At 37.3% G+C, this 21882-nt stretch overlaps 6 protein-coding genes across 8 annotated transcripts; 3 read left to right on the top strand and 3 right to left on the bottom strand.

Moving 5' to 3' along the window:
• Positions 1-70: 70 nt before the first annotated feature.
• LOC110756924 (poly(ADP-ribose) glycohydrolase 1-like) lies at positions 71-4821 on the top strand. Its single transcript, XM_021958417.2, has 11 exons — positions 71-640; positions 940-1137; positions 1714-1817; positions 2026-2230; positions 2365-2469; positions 2616-2734; positions 3016-3159; positions 3698-3842; positions 4055-4249; positions 4410-4472; positions 4581-4821. Exons 1-11 carry the CDS (start codon positions 392-394, stop codon positions 4752-4754), a joined length of 1701 nt encoding a protein of 566 aa, XP_021814109.2. The 5' UTR covers positions 71-391; the 3' UTR covers positions 4755-4821.
• A 1735-nt stretch (positions 4822-6556) lies between these two features.
• On the top strand, positions 6557-8722 carry MRL7-L (Thioredoxin superfamily protein). Its single transcript, XM_021958275.2, has 5 exons — positions 6557-6784; positions 7037-7767; positions 8058-8139; positions 8231-8342; positions 8431-8722. The coding sequence occupies exons 2-5, from the start codon at positions 7064-7066 to the stop codon at positions 8562-8564; spliced, it is 1032 nt and encodes a 343-aa protein (XP_021813967.1). The 5' UTR covers positions 6557-6784; positions 7037-7063; the 3' UTR covers positions 8565-8722.
• A 148-nt stretch (positions 8723-8870) lies between these two features.
• Positions 8871-9960, bottom strand: LOC110756813 (uncharacterized). The gene is made up of 2 exons (XM_021958276.2): positions 9485-9960; positions 8871-9224 (listed from the first exon to the last, which is right to left on the bottom strand). The coding sequence occupies exons 1-2, from the start codon at positions 9823-9825 to the stop codon at positions 8888-8890; spliced, it is 678 nt and encodes a 225-aa protein (XP_021813968.1). The 5' UTR covers positions 9826-9960; the 3' UTR covers positions 8871-8887.
• Positions 9961-12005: 2045 nt separating this feature from the next.
• On the bottom strand, positions 12006-12834 carry LOC110756824 (uncharacterized). The gene has a single exon (XM_021958294.2). The coding sequence runs from the start codon at positions 12651-12653 to the stop codon at positions 12204-12206; it is 450 nt and encodes a 149-aa protein (XP_021813986.1). The 5' UTR covers positions 12654-12834; the 3' UTR covers positions 12006-12203.
• A 1596-nt stretch (positions 12835-14430) lies between these two features.
• On the bottom strand, positions 14431-16803 carry LOC110756827 (GPI-anchored adhesin-like protein). Its single transcript, XM_021958297.2, has one exon. The coding sequence runs from the start codon at positions 16692-16694 to the stop codon at positions 14685-14687; it is 2010 nt and encodes a 669-aa protein (XP_021813989.2). The 5' UTR covers positions 16695-16803; the 3' UTR covers positions 14431-14684.
• A 214-nt stretch (positions 16804-17017) lies between these two features.
• On the top strand, positions 17018-21764 carry URH2 (uridine-ribohydrolase 2). 3 transcript variants are annotated; one of them, XM_021958443.2, is made up of 9 exons: positions 17018-17297; positions 17974-18089; positions 18253-18312; positions 19031-19216; positions 19298-19402; positions 19747-19843; positions 20708-20815; positions 20907-21042; positions 21296-21764. In XM_021958443.2, exons 1-9 carry the CDS (start codon positions 17246-17248, stop codon positions 21402-21404), a joined length of 969 nt encoding a protein of 322 aa, XP_021814135.2. In that variant the 5' UTR covers positions 17018-17245; the 3' UTR covers positions 21405-21764. The 3 variants fall into 3 exon arrangements, with proteins under 3 accessions (XP_021814135.2, XP_021814137.2, XP_021814136.2); XM_021958445.2 differs by lacking the exon at positions 17018-17297 and adding an exon at positions 17445-17466; XM_021958444.2 differs by lacking the exon at positions 17018-17297 and adding an exon at positions 17549-17716.
• Positions 21765-21882: the final 118 nt, after the last annotated feature.

The raw sequence follows: 21882 nt of genomic DNA, 5'->3' as shown, positions 1-21882 counted from the left end.
AATCATGAATGCTTCGGCATGCTTCAATTGGCATTCTTGCCTTGCTTTGGTTTGTGAAGCTTGGAAAACTGCTGGGCATATATTAGCTGTTTAGCTAAGCCGTGAGAGGTTTAAGGTGGACATTTCTTTCTTGTTCCTGCAATTTGCAAACAGGTGGGTGTTTTAGTTGGAGCTCAGACCAACGGCCCAACCCAACCCAAACCAACGGCCCTAATTCTTGCGTAATTAGTAGTTTTTGGGTCCAAGGAGTCCATCTCGTCAAACGCTGTAAAGTTGTCGTCAAATAACACGTGGACTTCCAAAAACAAAATATGTAAACTTAAGTATCGAGCAATAGAAGTGCTTTTCCAACGGACGACGGCAGAGAGAGAGAGAGAGAGAGAGAGAGAGAATGGAAGGCAGGGAAGACTTGAAGTCGATATTAGAGTATTTGCCGGTGGTGTTGCGGACATGGAGTCTGTTCTGGCCGTCCCAAGTGTTGGAGGCTCTCAAGGCGTTGGCGAGAGGTCCTGAGCACAGTGGGGTCCATTCTGGGGAGCTGCTATTCTCAGCCATTTCGGACCTCAGGCGCTCTCTTTCTCTCTCCTCTCACCCTTTGCCTCTTTCCGCCCCACACGGCTACGCCCTCTTCTTCGACGAGGTCATCCACCATTCACTCAATTTTGTACCCTTTTTTCCTTTTTCTTTTTTCTTCTTTTCAATATTTACTTTTTGCAAGTATCCGATAATCGTTTAAATTAAATGTTTTTCGTTGAGTTGAGTTGTGACTTTTCATTGAATTATAGAAATAGAATAGAATTGCAATATAGTCTGTCTGTGTATAGAAGATGTTGGTAGCGTAGGTATACATGATATCATCATCATCAGTTAAAGCAAGGCATTAAGAGTTAAAACGGTATTATCCATTCCATAGCATCTGAATGAAAAGTGTTAGTGCAGCTCATGTCTAGGGCTGAAGCAAGGAAATGGTTTGGAGAGGTTGTCCCGGCATTGGCAAATTTGCTTTTGCGGTTGCCCTCCCTGTTAGAATTGCACTATCAAAACGCCGACGCCCTTATTAATGGAGGCAGAGATGGAGTCAAAACTGGTCTTCGTCTACTGCATTCACAAGAAGCAGGAATCGTGTTCCTCAGCCAGGTATCTATATCCTTCATGAATCTTTGCTTTTTTATCTTTCGCTCCCATATGCCCGGACAACCATAACCGCTCGCACACATCACAGCATGGTTTGATTCAAAACTTATACCAAGAGCCATCGGTACTTAAAATTTTCTCTTTTTTAAAAAAATGTCATACAACCTGGTGCGGCAGAAACTGAACATGCATAGTAAAATGAGTAGCATTTGCTATTGGAATAAGGAAAAAAAAAAAAAGAATGTAACAGAACTTCTGAAAAATTGTAAATTATTTATTTATTTAATTGTTATGCAGATATTTCATGTCCGATCTCTGCCAATGAAAAGGTTTATCTTCTATATAGATCTATACTCACATTTGAGTTTAAGTGGTCTTATCTAGGGAAAATCAAGTGATTATTTTTTTTTTCATTATTTCGGAGACTAATTCAAATATCTCTTATGATTTGGTGGTATGTTTGACGCTTGTTTTCTGTCATATGCTAGAAACTAGTTCTGAATACTTCTTTCTTTACTTTGTTAGAACTTCTTTTATTTGCGGTATTACTTTGCTGATTATTGTCTATGTTCTTTTCAGGAACTAATTAGTGCTCTTCTTGGGTGCTCTTTATTTTGTTTGTTCCCAATCAATAATAGAGGTGCCAAACATCTCCCAACGATCAACTTCGACCATTTGTTTACGTATGAGACCCTTGCTTTCTCATGTGTCACTTGTATCCTTTATTCATTTTGTCTATAAATACTGGGTTTGGGGTTTCCAATTTTATGCTAGATATCTCACCATAATATTTTAAGAGATATCCTGTCACCCATTTCGTATACAGCATCACTAGATATCTACTTCTGTTATTTTACTTAAATATACTTACCACTTGAAGTGTATTTTCAGGACTTTATATGACAGTTATAATGAAAAACAGGAGAATAAGATAAGGTGTATTATACACTATTTTGAAAGGATAAGTTTCCATATGCCTAAGGGTTATGTCTCATTTGAGCGGAAAGTACTTCCTCTGGAACATGGTCCTCTAAGCATTTCTTACCCCAAGGCTAGTTTCTGGAGCAATTCAGCCATTCCTCTCTGCCGTTTTGAGGTATTACATGACTAGTTGTGTTACATAATAAGCCTCTAGTTACATGCAGATGAATTGGTTTCCCCTTTTTATTTTCCTTATTTTGTTTAGCAATAGAAAATAACTTGTTAACTAGTCTTTTCATATCATTCTAGGTTCACAGTTCAGGCTTGATAGAAAATCAATCAAGTGGAGCTCTTGAAGTCGACTTTGCAAACAAGTATATAGGAGGTGGTGCTCTTCATAGGGGCTGTGTACAGGTGTGATTCATTATATATTTTACCTACGTTTGCATTCTGGCTATTTTAAACTATATTTTTATTTGTTTTACCTTTTCTTGAATCACGCAGGCCATGATCTAATTGCAGAAGCACCTAATTTTATTTGTTATTATCGTCTCACGTAGGAAGAGATCCGTTTCATGATCAATCCTGAATTAATTGCTGGCATGCTGTTCATGCCTTCCATGGCAGATAATGAGGCTATAGAAATTATTGGTGCAGAAAGGTTTTCAAATTATACAGGGTGAGTACTGATAGCCTATTGTTTGCTTATTTCTTTGTATTAGAAAATATTAATGTATATATTTTTCTTAGAGAAGTTGAGCATATGTTGTTCATACATGCATGTGTAGAAACATATAATGACTCAAATTTGGTTCTTTCTTAAACTTGATGTATGCATTAATTCTATGAGATGGCAGGGGATTTTCTAAGTTTAACTTAAATATCTTAACTTCACTTATTTAACTTGGTTACTATTGCTATTGATTTCCGAATGTGTTACCATCTTTTTAAGTGGTGTAGGTATGCTTCTTCCTTTCGTTTTTCTGGTGACTATCTGGACAAAAGGGATACAGACTCTCTTAAAAGACGTAAAATCAGAATTATTGCAATAGATGCGTTATGCAGCCCAGGGATGAGACAGTACGAACAAAAGTTACTCCTCCGGTATGTATATTTTACTTCAGTGCACACATATTACTAGAAACATGTGGAATTCAATGGAGAATAAGACAATATAATTCAAACTACATAGAATGGGGTTTCCATGCAGTTTTGATCTTTTGAATAGTCTTACTTCCAGAACAGAAATCCATGATCTATCTAGTCAAAGACTTTTTCATTGTTTTATTATAAATTGGAAAATTGGATTTATGTCCAATGGATCACACCCACCAAGAAAAAGTATTTTGTTTTGGTTCGACGCGTAATCAATATGTTCCCTGTAACTTCCAGGAAGGCTTCAAGCATAAACTGAAATTCTCATTAAATCCAAATTACTATTATTGGAAACTCTTCACAGGAACAGAGTAGCACACCTAAACCGTGGTTTTCTTTTTTTGTTCTAATTCCAAATCCTTGCCTTAAATTTCTCAGTGATGTTTGAATATGTTGGATCATTATCCCAATTGTGTGGATTTCAGATCCTTCATATAACATTTTCTTAATCCGAAATTTTATCTCTCCAACTTGTTGGTTCCTACAGGGAGAATAATAAGGCATTCTGTGGTTTTTTTCATCAATCAAAATATCAGCAGTACAAGAGATTGTTTCGAGAGAGTGGGTGTTCTGGAATTCAGCCTCATTCAGATGTTAAAGACTCCAATGACGTATACAGTAATAATCTTTTGGTATGAGTTTTCTATCAGTTTCATCTTGGTTTGTGCGTGTGTGTTAGTTAGGTGATGCTCTACATTTAGAAATGATATTGCATTACTAACTTTAGCTGAGTTCTTAATGTAGAATTTTTTTTGAAGTTTATGTTTGGTTTAGCAGTGTCCAAACTTGCTCTTTCCACTTTGAAATTTGTTTGTTTTGAATTTTTACATTTGCTTTTCTATAGAGTCATGGAGCTAGCATAACTTCTGTTGAAACGTGTGGAGGAAAATCTGTACACAAAGTGATCAGAGATTCTGAGGAGATCCTGTCTCTTGATAATGAGGATGATGTTGGGATTGCAACTGGGAATTGGGGATGTGGTGCTTTTGGAGGAGACCCTGAAGTGAAGACCATAATTCAGTGGCTTGCTGCCTCTCAGGTAGTTTTATCTTAAGCCTTCAAAAAGCAATTAAATGGGATTCTTTGTCATCTTTAGCTTACTCAGACAATTTTCGCTAGGATTCTATGTCTGTGTGTAAATAAATATAACAAAGGATCAGTGACACAAAATGACTATTATCTGGGTGCATTTGTTTCAGGCACTAAGACCTTTCATTTCGTACTACACATTTGGCATGAAGGCATTGCAAAACCTAGACCAGGTATGTAATTTTCATTGGCTCCACACCCAACTCGTGCTAAGCCTCTATTCCTATGTATAGCTTTTTTATTTTTTATTTTTATTAATTTTTTCACTTTGTCCGGAGTAGGTAACTCAATGGATACTGTCACATGAATGGACAGTTGGTGATCTCTGGAATTTGCTGGTGGAGTACTCATTGCAGAGATTGAAGGGAGAGACTAATGATGGATTCTTTACTTGGCTCCTTCCATCTCTACTCAACCATGATACTGAGATGTTGGATTTACCTATAATGTCTTAAAACTTGCTGCTTGTATTGGCTTGTTGATCTAGTTATTTATGTAGAACATTGCATTTTTGGCTTTTTACTTTTGTGGTGGTTGCCTGGTTTCCTAGTTGTTGATATGCATACTGCCTTTCTTTCTTTGCATTTTAGGGTAGGCTGTGACAGATCGTTATGGTGAATGCATCGTAATGACTAATGAGGTTGGGTGAGTTTGGCGAAAGGTATAGAAGGCTTTGTTGCATATTAGCTGTCACCCCTAGTCAAGAACGTAATAGGACGTCTCCCCATTGTTTCATAGAGACATAGAGGGAGACGATAAGAATTAAATCAATATAAAATGGTAAAGATGGGACACAGAGAAAAAAATGTGGTATGATTCGTGGTAAGAAATAAAATGGCTAGTAGTTTAAGTGATTAAAAGTAGCAATATGATCAATAAATGTGATACCAATAGCACCACTCTTAAAATTATACTAAAAACTTTAGGGAGTTTCACTAAAATACCAAAAATGGGGGCTGAAATTATAAAAATACCCAACACCCAAAACACTTTATAAACATACCCAAAACTCATCATTACACACACTCAAAACCCATTTATAAACATACCCAAAACCCATCATTACACACATACCCAAAATCCATTTTGGGTATGTTTCTATATTTAAATAGTGCTTGGGTATTTTTATAAATACATGTCTAGAATTGGGTATTTTTATAAATATCTAAAAACTTTATTGATATTTTTTTTTGTTCTAATGATTGATTCTTATAAATGCTAAGGTGAAGGTTAACTATGGTTAGTCAATAAGAGTATCTACAATCATGCTCCCTATGTTCTAGTTAAAATTTGACTAAAAACACACAAAAGTTATTTTAGGAGCTATCTATAAAATTTGAACTCCAATTATGCTCTCTAATTTAGGAAGTCATAAATACTGAAGTTATTTTTTAATTCAATATGATTGGTTCATTTCTATAAAAAAAATATATATATAAAAAAATAGTTAGTATTAATTAAAAGTTTAAACTATGCATACAACGAAGCACTATAGGTAGCTACTAAGAGCATCCACAATGGACTCTCTAAATCATCTCCTTAGACAAATTTTAGGGAGGAATTGAAAAAATACAACTCCAACCATGCTCCCTATCCACCTCCTAAAATAGGGAGATCTCTAGGAGCTCCTAAATCTGAGGAGAGAGAAATGACTCTTAGTGGCTACCTATAATTTAATACTGCTTTATTTAATGAGTATTTCAAATCTTTAATTAATGCTAACTATTTTTTATATTATTTTTTTAATAGAAAATGGACCAATTAAAAAAGAGTTATAGCATTTATGACTTCCTAAACTAGAGAGCATGATTGGAGTTTAAATTTTCTAGAGAGCTCCTAAGATAACTTTTATATGTTTTTAGCTAAAATTTAACTAAAAAATAGAGAGTATGATTGTGGATGCTCTAAGAGTCCTTTCTCTCTCTTTAGATTTAGGAGCTCTTAGAGGTCTCCCTATTTTAGGAGGTGGATAGGGAGCATGGTTGAAGTTGTATTTTTCCAATTCCTCCTTAAAATTTGTTTAAGAAGGTGATTTAAGGAAGCCATTATAGATCTTCTAAGGCATGTGTTATGCTTTAATAATGGTTATAGTCAACACCTCGAATTAAGGTGGTAAGAAAAATGTGGAGGCCCAAAGTGGCGGTAGGAATTAAAAACAAGTAGGAAGAGGACCTAAACCCAAACTGTCGGAAAAGTCGAAAGCGGAGGCCCAAATAAAGTTTGCAGCTCATCTCATGGGCTATTTTATTTTAAACATCCATCTTCACCGCTCTCTTTTCCGACGGAGCTTTCTTCCCCTTTGGTTAACAGTAACCATCCACGTTACCTTATCTGATTTAACATTTACGGGCACTGCTTTGGCATATGGGGTTTTAGGCTCTTAGTTGCTGCTGGGCTGGGGTTTGGTTTCTGATGCCAAGCTCGTCTCATCTGTGTCAAAATAAGAAAGAAAGAAGACGAAGGAACATCATCATACACTTACCAGGTTAGTCAGCTTTTTCTTGTTATTTTTCTTCTTCAATTCCCTTTCTTACAGAGATGGAATGAATTGGATTGGATATGTACCATGTAAATTGTAATGGAGACGACTGACTGAGGACAGAAGAGAGAACTCTCTGAATGAATTAAACTTGTGTTTTGTCTGCCGTATAAGTATATGCATTTTGATTCTCTAGCTGCCATTTACTGTGAACCATTACATTACTAGTTACTAGTTACAAAATGTTTGCCTTTTCAGATATCTGCAAACTGATTGTGTGTTGAAATGGCTCTACAACATACCCTGAGGCTTCCATATCTCTTCTCATCACCAAAACAGAACAAATTCATAGTACCCCTTTCATTAGCTTCTTTAGGTTCTCAGTCTCAAGACATTCGAGCTAATGAAAACAGAATATGGATGAAGAACACCAGTGTACCAACACATGGTGGTGGTAGCTCCGAAGTAACTAGATTGTATGCTTCTAAAACTGTTGAGAAGGTCGGCTCCGATGAAGAAAAGGGAGAGCCGTTTAATGACTCTGATGAGGAGGACGAACCTTGTTTAGGTGACAAAGATGATCCCTATTTGATGGGTTCTGAAGAGAGACGCGAGTGGAGAAACAAAATTAGACAAGTTTTAGATACCAACCCTGATGTTGAAGAGGAGTTAGACCCTATTGAAAGGACGAAGAAGGTGCAACAACTTCTGGCCAATTATCCTCTTGTTGTGGAGGAGGATGATCCTGAATGGCCTGACGATGCGGATGGGCGGGGTTTCAAGTTGGATCAATTCTTTGACAAGATTACTATCAAGAATAATACGGCAAGAAAGGATGACAATGATAATGACGATAGCGACAATGAAATAGTGTGGCAGGATGATAATTACATTCGCCCCATTAAAGATGTAGTAACTGCAGAATGGGAAGAGACTGTTTTCAAGGACATCAGCCCTTTAATCATTCTTGTACATAATCGCTATAAAAGGTTTGCTTTTCCTTTTTCTTCTTCTTTTTTATTTATTTCTTGCTATGTTACCTTGTCCTTGTTAAGATTTATGATTTCAGCACCTTGTTTCCAAATTATAGTTCTTTGTTACGAAGTTAGGATATTCAAAGAGGCCTCCAACCAACCAACGGTTGTTGATATCATCTGACAGTTCCAATCCTGGACACTGCCCAATTTGGAACTCTTTCATGACACTGTATTTATGTTGTATTTGCTATGAGAAAATTGTTATATCATATTTTTCTTATTAGAAAATTTTCCTTCTTCAGACCAAAAGAAAATGAAAAGATTCGGAATGAACTGGAGAAGGCTGTACACATCATATGGAACTGCAAGCTACCTTCACCAAGAGTAAGGCTACAGCCTACCGTATGCTTTCTTTAGTACCTTTCACCCCCTTTATTGGTCATTATTGCTAATATTTGTTTTTCATATTTAACAGTGTATTGCAGTTGATGCTGTTACTGAGCATGATTTGGTATCTGCTCTCCAAGTGTCTGTCTTCCCTGAGATCATCTTTACTAAGGCTGGGAAGATTTTATATCGTGAGAAAGGTAATTTTTATTTAGAGAATGTGCATCTGATTTTTGCTTTTGATTTGCAGCATGTTTTCAGCTCCTTTTTTTAAAAAAATCTGTTCAGCAATTCGAAGTGGAGATGAGTTGTCAAAAGTGATGGCCTTCTTTTACTATGGAGCGGCCAGACCACCTTGCTTGAATGGCATTGGAGATAGGCAGGAACCGATACCATATGTCTCTGCCAATGCCCAACCATGATATTGTGATGAATAGTTTGTACTTTGAGTGGGGTTGGTGCTAAACTGTAATATTCCAGGGTTGTTGGTAAATTCTTCCTCCTAACAGTTATTAAGGCTAAGCCACATAGTTTGGAACTTCTATAATATTTTATTACAGGAAATAGCATTGTGTGTCAATATATCTCACATATTACAAATTCATATTTAGTCATACACCACAAATTTAAGGATTTGGACCCTAATACCCTGTGATGGAAATGATGTAGTTTTGCTATGAGTATAGCAATCATTATTTTTGAATTGTTAGAGCTTTGAGTTTAGGCTCTTTTAAAACATAATTCATCACTCATTGTGAACACCGCAACAACAGAAGGCTTTGTGGTAATGAAAGCGGAAGGCAAACAGCTGGTACGGGTTTGAGCCATCAAACTTGCACTCGGCCACACCTACAGTTCGTTTCTTTGTGTTGCCTCCAAATACAGTGAGGCATTTTCCTGTACTGCGAGAGACCCAGAAGCGGAACTCGCGGTGATTTAGTTTCTTGGGTGGATTAATTGATTTCCAGTCAGCCTCTGCCAAGTTTTTTAGCGAGCTCAACAACTGAAGACTAACCTTGCCATGCTTGTCCACAGTGAGGTAAGTTTGTCCACCTGAACATTTGTCCATGTAGTTGCTAAACCTGGGGAGCGCACAACGAAAAAGAGCATATGCTTAATGGACTTTTCAGTCGTTTGGTATAGTATTACAGCCTGAGATCAAATCACTTCCATTAGGTATGGGAATATACAGAGAAAAGAAAGTGCTACCAGGTTGAGAGCCTCGTTGAGGCATTAGGTAATCGTTTGTCTATATATTATAATCCCATGCTCTTCTTTTGTTCAATTTTTTTTTGGCCTTAGTTTCAGAGAACACATTAAGGTCAAAAATAGGATCACTCACCTGTGATAACCAGAAGCTGAACCAGAAGTAGATTTCCAGCCAAAATAAGCATTTAGTTTTGCTGATTGGCCACCTTTGATATCTGGCACTGAGTAAATTCCTTTGTCATTCAAGTCCACATAGTCAGACTGTAAAGCACCAGCAATAAGAGTGTCATCAAATGCTGTCATATGGGGGTAGGCTTCACTTGCAGGGCATTTACTTGAATCACATTTGGAGCACTGGCTGCAAAGCCGCTTACTCTTCAAATCTGGGGCATCATTTGCTGCATAGGCATTAGGTAATACGAGGACGAGAAGCAGGCAGAGAGAAAGGCAATGCCAATGCCTATCCATGCCCATGCTTGTAGGCTTGTAGGCTTGTAACTTGTGTTACTTGCCTCCCTTTCTCTCACTCTCTATCTCTCTATCTCTCTATCTCTCTATCTCTCTATCTCTCTATAAATAAGAATTGTTGGTAATTCCTTAGAAGAGGTTGACATGGTTATATACGCTTTCTTGTTCTTGATGTTATCAGATCCCTTTGTATTTAATATGATTACTGGAATTTAACTTGCGGATTCCTTATGTTGTCAAGACAATAGCTGGTGATAGGTTGGCCTTTTTTTCTTAGTGGTCGTTGTGAAAACTGGACACCAAGTTTTGTTTGCTTTCCTTCTTCTGTTTGCACCCTGATTTTCTCCAAAAGAAGGAAAGTTGGGCGCAAATGAAATTATATATCTTCACAGTAGATTCTTTTATTTCTTTTCCCATCCCCATTAGTGAATATATATATAGATTGGGCAAATGGGGTGGCCGGCTGATCAATCTCAATCTCATTCTCATTCTCATGGCAGGCTCAATAATTTAATGACATAAATTAACCTGTTAACATTGTTTGACATTTTACTCTGTCCAAGAAAAGATAAGAGCGTTAGGACATACACACGCATACGATGCTTTCCCATGATCGGCCTATTAGACCTCCGCACCCCTGCGACTGACTTTTTGCAAGAGTGCTTTGATGTTCTGTTAGCCATATTTGGGCTGAACTTTGCATTTGTTAAAAACAACAAGATACTTGGAGTCTTTTTATGATACGTATTACATACATAATTTATAATAGTAATTGTTCTATATATATACGTATCATGTAATTGACTGTGTAAAATAAGACTTTTAACTAGTTTTATTTTCTTTTTGTCTCACTTTACAAATGCAATTTCTAATAGCACCCGCTCCTCTAATAAAATAAAAATAACGGAGAAGTGCGTAATGATTAATTTGGAGTGTCTATATTAGCTCCCTTAAAATATGACAAATTTATTTATTTATTTTTGTAGAGTCTTACATCTTGTCTTTTTGACATATATGATATAATTCACCTCTTATTTATCCATACCTCCTACTTATATTTTTGGTGCTTGTGTCATTTTAGTCTTCCATTTGATTCATTTAGCAATCCCCAAGTTTATTGAAGAAAAAAAGATACATCTTGGAATGACAATCTAATATCATTGCCTTGCCTCCTTTAATCAATCAAAGTTTTGATAATAAGTTGATGATTATGAATGTGTATTCCATCCTCCAACTCCCATTCCTACCAACCAGTAAGACAAGTTTATTCTCAAGTATATTCTCCTGTAAGGGAGTAAGGGAATGATACTGGGCATATTCCTTTTTATATATATAACATAATAAAAATTCGTGTATGGTATGATTATATGATATGGTATCTGACTTGGAATCCACTGAAAGCTCAAAGTTGAGGGACGAAGTGTAAAATACAGTTGCAGGAGCAGTGAATATGTTTGTTGATGGTCATCTACTTATTCTGCTTCAATATTTTTGGTACAATTAATATATGACATTATGATTAGATGACCATCAACAAACACATTCATGATATATCTATATGCATGCAATGCAATCTCAGATCTCAGATCTCTGATCTCAGATCTCTGTCTGTCTGTCTCGCCATCATCTCATTTGCTGCTCATCCATCCAACTATGCTTTTGGTGCATAGCCTGTAGCTCATGAAATCAGACTAGCTCCTTCTCTCAGTCTCAGAGTTTGTTTAAGTTTTGGATGAATCAATTCATTTCTTTCTTCTTATATAAATTCCTGCTGCTTTTTTTCTTTTTCTTTTTCTTTTTCCTTCCAATAGATTACAAGGATTAATACATAATTCCAAAACTCTGTTGTTTTTGTTTTTCCTTCTCTCAACAACAAAACCTTTGATCTGCATTCGACCATTGACTGACCAAAGTTTGCCAATTTCCAGTTTCTAGACTCATATGAAACGAGTTTAATTTGTATACTGTGGATTAATGTTCCATCATCATAATTGATGACCGACCGGGCTTCATCAAAAATTAATTAATTAATTAATTTTTGTGATCAAGTGATCAGCTGTGTAAGACTGGAATATCAATCACATGCATGGTGCCATGGTGCCATGGTGCCATGGTGCCATGGTGCCATGGTGCCATGGTGGTATGAATATTGCAGACATTTAAGTTAGAAATAAAATACAAAATCCTAATTAAGGCCAGCATCACAACATTTCTTATAGATTTGCATTTGGCAGATGGAGAAATTATGAAAGCAGAGAAACAGAGGCAATGGAGGAACAGAGTGCAGAGGTATTCATTACAACATTAAGTTAACTAAGCTTGATAATCAAATTATTATCTATTAATTCTAGTGCAGGCAGGTGGTATACGTTGTTAATCAGCTCTTAGCTAGGCACCTCACCACAAGTCATGCATGAGAAGATTCCTCGATGGCTCCGAAACCGGACAAGTTGCTTTGGAGGAGCAGAAACAGAAACAGAAACAGATTTGTGTCGTCGGTGTTGAATTACTTGACCGTTGATTATGTTGTTTGTGGACGATGATGACTTGTGCTCCAGGGGGGCAGATACTGTAGAAAAGCCACCATTGTTGTTTACATTAAATATACGACGATGATGATCATGAGGAGTTGAAGAAGAAGCAGCAGGAGGAGGTGGTGGCACATATACGTAATTAGTTTGATTAGGATCAATGTAGAAGTCGGCGATGTTGTAATTAGTTTGAGCTGCTGATGCTGATGCTGATGATGATAATGATGATGAGAGGCTGCTGTATTGGCGGCGAGTTCTGTTCCTCTTCATTGCCTTGTACACCATTGGAATCAGACCTTCCATTGATTGATCTTAATTAATGATGAAGATATATTACCAAGCAGAGCAGCAAGAATTTGCAATATATACATAAATATATATATATATATATATATATATATATTGAACAAGGAAGAAAAAGTTCTTCTACTATTCTATTATAAATGAAAGTCTACCCTTGCCAGCCACCCAGTCTTTTTGTTCTACTCGTTGGTTGGTTTGGTCTTTATTGGTCATTTGGTTAGTTTTTGACATGCATCATTTCATCAGCCATCATTCAACTGCATCATCAAATTTATATATATATATATTCATATTATATTCTTTTCTTGTACTAACAAGGGACATCAACACACACACCATTGGAATGGAATGGAATGCAAGTCCAACACGCCATTTTTATTTTTGACTTTAACTTACAGGGAAACTAATCAAATGCCGCCCCCTACCTCCGCCCGGCCAACTAATAATATCATCCAATCCAATCCAATCCAATTCAAAGTCTAATAGTGTGACTCAGCATATGCTAAATCAACCTTGAAATTCGATTAAATAAGAAACACATTACGCCCGCTTCATCATCGTCCTCATCTTCTTGTTTATTTTTGGGTTTTATCTAAGTATAAATGAAATAAAGAATTGCAATTAAGAAGCATATCTGGTTTTTGCTTACTTGGTCAAGCTTTTCAAAGGTTTGTCCAACCATTTGGCATATGACATTTGAAATTTGGCCCATGGCCATGTCAAATTAAAATTCAAAGCTTATCTACTTGCCCAGTTCCTCCGACCTCTGCCAATGATCGCCAGTTAGATTTCTTATCTCGATGGATCCTTTATCAAAATCTATCAGCAACTGCAAGAAAGAGACACAAACTTAAAAACTCAGTCACACACACGAGCTTATCAACTTTCTAGCTGAGCTAGTCCACTATACTATTACTGTCCATCCATGCCCATGTGACATTCCCTCTACTCTAATCACTTCACCTGTTTATGTAATGATCATAATAATTAATAAGTTCGATTAATTCTAGCCTAAGTCAAAATTAATCATCCTTCGCGCATATAGTATATACCAATTACCAAATATAGCAGGCAGCAGCAACCGTACGTCTTAAATTCATGTTGAGTGAAGCAGCTGAACAGAGTCGGCAATGCATGGTTGGTGGAATGAATATTTGACAAAGTGGTGTCTCTTATCTTCTCTTGGCCTCCTCGTTCACCTAATCCTCTTGGAAAATTTCTATGAGCTTCAAATCATTAATATACAAAACTATGAGCTACAAAATGAATACTACTAGGCCAATGGGTGGTTTGGCAGCATCTTTCCCCTCAACTGGCACCCGGGTTCGGAACTCCTTATGTAACCAAAAATAATAATGCATAGTATACTATTAGGAAGATTACTAGTTAACATCGTCTCTTCCTAAATGCATTAACATCGTTGTTCAAGTTACCCTTTTCTTTTTTCACTTTAGAAAAAGGGAATTTGACCCTCCAAGTGCTTATTAATGTTAGGCGTCTACTTTTGTTTTTTTCTTTCATTTTTCTCATTTAATCTTGTTCATGGCATTAACTAATCTATTCCCAACTAATGATCTATAAAATGTCCAATCTCCACCTAAAATATTTATATATTCTTCCAATTTGCGATTTGTTATTCTAAACAGAGTTTTCATCCAACATTCTAGGGGTAGGTTAACTTTCAATCCGCATTTGAGGTATCCAATCCATGCTCACCTACCGCTTATTACTGCCAAATGAATAATGATGTGGGTAAATTCGTTCACATGACAACGGAGATAGAAGTTCCTTGTTCCTTTCCTTGACCGACTGCTGAAGAGTTCATGTAACAATTCTTAAGTTTCCTATAAAACTTACAAATGCATTTCATGTAAAATATCTCAATTGAATGGGAATTTATATGATACACAACTGAAACTAAACTATGGAAAGAATAGGATACAACAGTGGTCCTTTAACCGGGTGAAAAAAAAAACCACTTTGGATCAGAGATTGCCATACTTGCTCTAATATGATTGCAAGACTAACTAGTTATACATGGAACAACTCGTTCTTGTAGCACAGAGTCCAATCTGAATCCCCTGAAGCAAGCAGGCCACCTCCATCAGTGCTTATGGACTCAGCACACACGCATGATGACTGAGAAGGAAAGCCTTCTTCAACTTTCCCCGCTCCTGCTTCATCATCCAACAGTTCACCGGACCGAGAATTATAACTTAACATCTGATCTTTCCCAACATTGATATTGAGTTCAGGACTCTGACAAGTTTTTTTTAAGCGATCACTGCTGCAGCCATTGATATCTTCCTCTTCGTCTGACAAACATCTGCAGCAATCATTTTCATCCATATCGTAGATACGACTCACTAACCCTTCTCTCCATGATATCCTCATCTCGGATTGTGACACATTTTCTGGTGTAGAGTTGGAAAGCCAGGAAGCCCGATCATCCAAAACTTTCTGAAATCGACTGATTGAATTGCAAGTTGTAGTTAGACAGTCAAACTGGAAACTTGAATCAATCTGATCCTCAATTAATACATTACCGTTTGGGGACAAGCTTGCCATCCGAATAGCTTCAGCCACTGAACCGAGTTCAGAATCAAAGTAGTGTTTCCTTTGATTGTCCATACTTGAGTGTGATTGAGGAGTACGAATAACATTTTCACTACCCAGTGAAACCATAGAGAATGGAGAATTATCGCAGCCATAATCATAACGGTATTTTCTTTCGTCTTTCAAGGTTAGAGCCTCGCAACCAGGTGTGCAAGGGGGAGACGACAAAACAGGATCGGTATTTAAGGGCTCTAACACTTCTTGATAGCTTGGAGAAATTGAAGTACTCCTCCGGCTACAGTTAGTAGTACTTCCCATATTAGTATTGTTACATACATCTAAAGAAAATCCATGATGACCTGAGGTTGAAAATGGAGAATAAAGATTGACAGACTCTACAGAATTCTGAAAACTATTTTCAGAATGCTCCTTGTGATCCTCATCCTCCTCATTACACGGTGATAACAGCCAATGCATTGAAGCTTCAGTAGGTAAAGGAACCATAGAAGCATCAAGATTGCCAAAAACTCCTTTTCCAGTTTCATCATCATCACCATCGTCATCATCATCCTCAAAACTGCCTAAAGCCTTCCCTTTACTGAAACCTGAATCATTCTCTCCTACATTGAGAATTCCTCTAGGTCTGCACTTCCTCTTGTCAGTGATCCCAGAAAGAACATGGCCAGTAGCATAACAAGCACGTGTGGCTGTTGACACCGCAGACGATCCACATTGTATCTCTGGAGATACAGAGGCCTGAACTGGTGGAGTTCTACTATTACTTTTGCTAGAATTCTCTTGCAAATCTTCATCCTTAACAGTTTTGGAGTCCAAACCCAACCCTGTCACTATCTTACTCAAAGGTGTAAAATTTTCATCAATACCACATGATTTGAGCTCAGTGGGCTGACCGGCATTACCAACCACCCTGACAATACCTTCCACCACAGACCTAGATTCGAACTTACTCCGGGAATTTCCATTTGAGTTTAAAACTGAGCAAGTTTTCATCTTATGTCCACTTCTAGAACTGGGTTTGTTCCCAGACTGCCACTGGTACAAACAAGAAGAATTATTCTTAAATTTGTGCGCATTCCGGAATGTGAGTTTCTCTGGGTTTTCCAAAGCATTGCATTTGGACCGGTTGTCCTTATATTTTGATGGCCTTGAAGGCTTTACAACAGGAGCCGATTTAGGGGTTTTGGGCAGTATTTTAGGCCTACAAATAGGAGTTTTTGAATTAGAAGAAGAAGAAGAATGAGAGAGAAAGAACCTGAGGCAACCTCGAGGGGCTTCGACAGAGATAGAAGAAGAAGCCTCGCTGCCATTGTTGCTATTGCTAATGGTGCTGCTGGTATTGAGATCCTGTAATGGATTTCGAGGGCTCTGCTCCTTTTTCTTCTTCTTCTTGTTCGCCGTCGCCGGTGCCGGAGACGGAGCCGGAGAGGGTTTCTTGGCGAGTTTTGACGACAACGATCGGTTCATAGCGTATGAAGACCTCACTCTGCGTGTGTGAGTGAGTGTTAAGCAAGGGAAACAGCAGATCTGAAAAGGAAATGATTTCAAAAATCTAACGGAGGGAGAGAGGGTAAGGGGGAAGGTCATCATTGTTTTATCAACATACCCATTATTTTCAGATATATTTTCTGAAATGCCATCAGTTCTCAAGTGGGGCCGTGGTCCCTCATAGCCGTTAATAGCTTATCAAAACAAGCATATGGGATCTGCGTCAGTTGTTGTGCGGTTTGTTTGTTTGTTTGTTTTAGCTTTTTATTTTAGGAGTGGACCAACTGCAGCAGTGCAGGGTGCTTAGAATAATAATAACTTTTTCTCAGTCTCTCTCATACTCAGTGTTTGTTTTTCTTTTTCCAACTCATAGTTTCTTTTCTGGTACAAATAATCAATCAATCAATCAAACAGTCCTCATCTGCATCTTCAGCGGGCCAGGCCAGAGGCAGAGGCAGTAGCAGCGAGCGAGCGTCCTCAATAAGTAGTTTAGTCTTTTTTTCCTTTTGACTGTTTCACACTCGTCGACAATGGCAGTGACTGAACCCAAGAAGATCATCATTGACACCGACCCTGGCATCGGTAATAATTCCTTCACATTTTCACTTTCTTGCAAATCCTATCTCATAATAATCTCATCTTTCTTCCAACACTATTCCAATTCTGGACCTTTATTACCAACATCTATAAATTAATTCAAGCTTCAAGCTTTCATGGATTGCCGTGGGCCCTGCTCCATGTAGCCATGTAGGTACTAATGGATCCGTCAGATTCCAATTAAGCGGATTAATGCTCGTGCTGCTTCTCCCTTTCCTTGCCCACTAATTAATTAATCAGCATCTAGAATTTTTTTTAATTAATCAGTAAAGGAGCCAACTTTGGCTATCTCCACTTGGTCACCACCAACAATACCTTTTCAATTTGCTTGCGATTGAACGAATATCAATCCGGGTATTGAATAGGCCTAGGGCATCCATGATCCATCCCTGGGAAATTTTCAGGTTGGGATGCCAATGCCACCAATTTCACTTCTTTTCTTTTCTAAAAACAACAACTTAAGAAGATCAAGATTCTGATAAATCTAGGACTTTTCTTCATAATCACTTGGGACTCAGGAACCCAGTGCTGCTGCAGAGCCGTCCATTGCTGCTTCAGGCCAATGCATTTTCCTGTGCAATTTTATATTATTGGCAACCAAATGGAGGATTCTGCTTTTGTGTTTTATGTTTTTAGTAATACCGTTGCGTTATGCATGCAGATGATGCCATGGCCATCTTTGTGGCATTACAATCCCCGGAGGTGGAAGTGATTGGACTTACTACCATATATGGAAACGTTTATACGACTCTGGCCACAAGAAATGCCTTGCATTTGGTACACTTATTGCCTTTTTGTGTCTTGTTCTGCGTACTATATGTTGACCTTCATCTCCTTTTCCTTGTATATTCTAGCATTGGATTAGGCATTTCATTCACTGTTTTCGTTGCTCATTAAAAAATAATTATACCCTGTTTTTTTGTTTTTGTATTTGGTTTAGTTGGAGGTTGCAGGGAGAACTGATATTCCTGTGGCTGAAGGATCTCATGTCACAATAACTGTAAGTTCTCATCCTATTTGGTTTTCTTCGCTTATCAATAAATTAATCTATTAGTGGTTCTTAAAGTTTGTATATATGTTCCGTCAGTTTCATAACTTCCGCCCAGAGATTTTCTTCTTGTCTTCCTCCTATTGTTCTGTGCCCCGAGCTCTTTTTTTCTTTTTCTAGTGTCTTCATTTTTAATGTGCGCCTGTGTGATAAAAGTTAAAACCAGCACTGAATGGTGATTATAAATTAGTTAACTCGTCTGTTTTTATTTATTTATATTTTTATGGTTTTTAACAAACAACGATATTTAGCAGTTAGAAAGTCCGACATGTCCTTTCATAAGAAATTGTATATAGGAAGCCAATTGGAAATGCATCTATAAACCAATTTGAAATATTTTTCTTATATATTGACTAAAATATAGTTACGCACACACACAGCGTAGTGCTACCCTACTGACATGTGGTTAGTTTCTTGATGGTAATCTACCTCTATTTATGCACAATGTGTAAATGAATGAAGGGATAACCTGAGATCACTGTTTGCAGATTTAGTAAGAAACTTCCTATCCATTTCCTTTGGCAGCTGTTTTTCAGCTTTATTTCTTGCATTAAAATCACTTACCAACTGAACCTCAATTAGCAAGCCTCACTATGTTCTTGCTTATAGACAAGCTGATGTATGAATAAAATCCATAACTCATCAATCATTTCATCTTTTCCATGAAAAGAAAGGTATAAAACTTCGTATTGCTGATTTTGTTCATGGTGCGGATGGACTTGGCAACCAAAATTTCCCCCCACCAAAAGGAAAGCCAATTGAACAGTCAGCAGCAGCTTTTCTGGTTGAACAAGCAAACCTTTACCCTGGAAAAGTCACTGTGGTAGCATTGGGCCCACTTACAAATATTGCACTGGTCAGATTCTTGATGCATTGCATGCTTTTGTGTTGTGACAATTATTCTTAATCTTTTGTAACAGAGTATCCATTGATACAGGCTACTCAACTAGAACCTGCATTTGCAAAGAACATTGGGCAGATTGTTCTTCTTGGTGGTGCTTTTGCAGTCAATGGGAATGTGAATCCAGCAGCAGAGGCCAACGTAAGCTGCTTAAACTATATACATATATTTACACACACACATTTCAGATTCAAAATTTTCAAGACTTCAGCTCGAGTTTATGCATGTAACTAGCTTTGAATTCAGTTTATTATCTGTCCAGTTCCTGCCTACTTATTGGGTTTATTTGTTATTGTGGAATACCATTAGTTCCAAATCAGCTACAACCTTTTCATTTTCTATTGTATATCAGCCAGACTAATATTTTGATTGGGCTTATTCATCTCCCACCTGAACTTAAGCTTTGGAAGTTTCTATGGCAATATCTTCATGATCTACTTAAATAGATGTTGATAATAATGTCCTTGGATGCAATCCGCGAACAGATATTTGGGGATCCAGATGCTGCAGATATGGTATTTACAAGTGGAGCAGATATTTTGGGTGTGGGGATAAATGTTACCCATCAAGTTGTATTGACAGGTACTATATTGGGAAATTTTTATTCTTCATTGTTATTGATGTTTGATGAAAAACATACATACTTATCAAAGAAATGCCTTCTAATAGTAAGTATACTCCATATTTGTGATCTCAAAGTAGTATCCTACAAATTCAAGTCAAAAATATGGTTTCTGTTTTATAGTTGGTCAATGTAGATTGTAGAGCCTAACTCTGTGTGTCTTCTAAATGTAATAAACTTTTTTGCTTCTTTTATTGTACTATAAATTGTATCCCGAAAAACCTATTTTTCTTACCCATGGGCCATGACCATCTGCATTAATATCCTCGGAGGTTTTTATTCAATTTTTGAATCATTGGACCAATCATTATATGTTGTCCTCCTCATGAAACAGATTTCACATAGGTACTGTTTCTTGTAGCAGTATCAAAGAAACTATCTGAACTCAACATGCCATATCCCAAATAATAGGTGGTGCTGGACAATGTCTTTAAGAAGCCATGTTTGTTTTTATGTTTCTTTTACCTATTTTTGAAATGAAATAACACTAATACTAAGATCTGTTTTCTGAAAAGCGTAGCCTTTGAGAACACTTTTGACACAGAGGCTTTAGGAGTTCAATTAGCCTTCATGCAAAAACTTCCACACAATCTACTTCCTTTTGTAGTTCATCAGGAAATCTTAAAATACAATTTTTGGACTCCCGTTGTGTGCCAAATCGGTAATTTATCTGGAAACTGTTGTGGCATTTATGAAAGCAGTATGTTTGAAATGGCCAGTTGATAAATAAAATTCTTGGATGAAAACTTCATGCTTGATTGTAATTATTGCATAAATCATCATACTTTCTGCATGATATTTTACTGTAATTCTGACCCATGAAGATGCTGATCGGGAAAAGTTGGCAAGGTCAAATGGAAAATTTGCTCAGTACTTGTGCAAAATTTTAGATGTGTACTTCTCCTACCATCGTGATGCCTATAGCACAAAAGGTTAGTTTACTGAAGTGTTGATGCAACTCAAAGCAGTGGAATAACAATGATTGTAGACATTATATTGATGGTGGATTTAATCTTGGTGTAGGAGTTTACCTTCATGATCCCACAGCACTTCTTGCAGCTGTTAATCCTTCACTCATCACTTACACAGAGGGTGTTGTTAGAGTACAGACAAACGGCATCACAAGAGGACTCACAATTTTGTACAACAAACAGAAAAGGTAGGGGGCCCTTCTTTACCACGATGAGATGTCAAATAGCACAGATGATACCGTACTTTAAAGAAGTTTTTGAATTCAAAAAGGCAAAAGATGAAAACTTGTAAAATTCTTCTGCATGCATGGAATGGAATGCTTGTTCGCTGTTGATAATGGAAATATTGAGTTCATGGCAGATTTGCATGTGTTGTTAGAAGACCCCACCCGAGTTCCAATTATAGTGATGGAGTCGTGATCTCTTTTTTACTTTGGTTAGGTTTGGTGAAGTGACGGAATGGTCTGATAAACCCACGGTGAAGGTTGCAGTGACGGTTGATGCTCCCGCAGTAGTCAACTTGGTTATGGAACGCCTCATTGACTCTTGATGAATTGAACTAGTGCTGATGAAATTAATGCACTCTGATGATTGAACAAATGTTGGCATCCATTTCATTTTCTTTACAGGAAAACAACACAAACATGGTTGATCATGTTCACGGCATCTGGTTTTGGATGCTGCCTGCTGCTGCTGCATTGCATATAATACATTACCATCTTCATGTGTACAATAATAATAACCATTTACGAAGAATAAAAGTGTTTGTTTGTATTGTAGTCTCTTCTGGGGTGAGGGTGGCAATAATCAATGATGATGTGGTAACAGTTTTGTTGTGGCAACTTGCAAGCATTGTATATTGTATTGATGATTATTATGGCAATTAAAACTGTTTTCACTTTTTTTCTTCTTCCTTTGCAAATTGCTATTAATAATGATGAAGTTGGTTGGATCTTCTCATGAAATCCCATGATGGGCCAGTGGACCATGGGCAGAGCGCAACTGGATATTTCTTGAGAATATACATG

Source organism: Prunus avium, chromosome 7, assembly GCF_965620075.1.
Source record: "Prunus avium chromosome 7, drPruAviu1.hap1.1, whole genome shotgun sequence".
In the NCBI taxonomy this organism is placed as follows: Eukaryota; Viridiplantae; Streptophyta; class Magnoliopsida; order Rosales; family Rosaceae; genus Prunus; species Prunus avium.
Note: the sequence above shows the minus strand (reverse complement) of the source record. Positions and strands in the feature narration are given on the sequence as shown.

Coding starts and splice junctions, on each gene's coding strand:
- LOC110756813 (XM_021958276.2), bottom strand. CDS start 9,825: ATGGGCATGGATAGGCATTGGCATTGCCTTTCTCTCTGCCTGCTTCTC. Junction 9,225..9,484: donor TCAGCTTCTGGTTATCACAG/GTGAGTGATCCT, acceptor TGCGCTCCCCAG/GTTTAGCAACTACATGGACA.
- LOC110756827 (XM_021958297.2), bottom strand. CDS start 16,694: ATGAACCGATCGTTGTCGTCAAAACTCGCCAAGAAACCCTCTCCGGCT.
- LOC110756824 (XM_021958294.2), bottom strand. CDS start 12,653: ATGGAAGGTCTGATTCCAATGGTGTACAAGGCAATGAAGAGGAACAGA.
- MRL7-L (XM_021958275.2), top strand. CDS start 7,064: ATGGCTCTACAACATACCCTGAGGCTTCCATATCTCTTCTCATCACCA. Junction 7,768..8,057: donor GTACATAATCGCTATAAAAG/GTTTGCTTTTCC, acceptor TTCCTTCTTCAG/ACCAAAAGAAAATGAAAAGA. Junction 8,343..8,430: donor GATTTTATATCGTGAGAAAG/GTAATTTTTATT, acceptor AAATCTGTTCAG/CAATTCGAAGTGGAGATGAG.
- URH2 (XM_021958443.2), top strand. CDS start 17,246: ATGGCAGTGACTGAACCCAAGAAGATCATCATTGACACCGACCCTGGC. Junction 17,298..17,973: donor TGACACCGACCCTGGCATCG/GTAATAATTCCT, acceptor TTATGCATGCAG/ATGATGCCATGGCCATCTTT. Junction 18,090..18,252: donor CAAGAAATGCCTTGCATTTG/GTACACTTATTG, acceptor TATTTGGTTTAG/TTGGAGGTTGCAGGGAGAAC.
- LOC110756924 (XM_021958417.2), top strand. CDS start 392: ATGGAAGGCAGGGAAGACTTGAAGTCGATATTAGAGTATTTGCCGGTG. Junction 641..939: donor ACGCCCTCTTCTTCGACGAG/GTCATCCACCAT, acceptor GTGTTAGTGCAG/CTCATGTCTAGGGCTGAAGC. Junction 4,250..4,409: donor AGTGGCTTGCTGCCTCTCAG/GTAGTTTTATCT, acceptor CATTTGTTTCAG/GCACTAAGACCTTTCATTTC.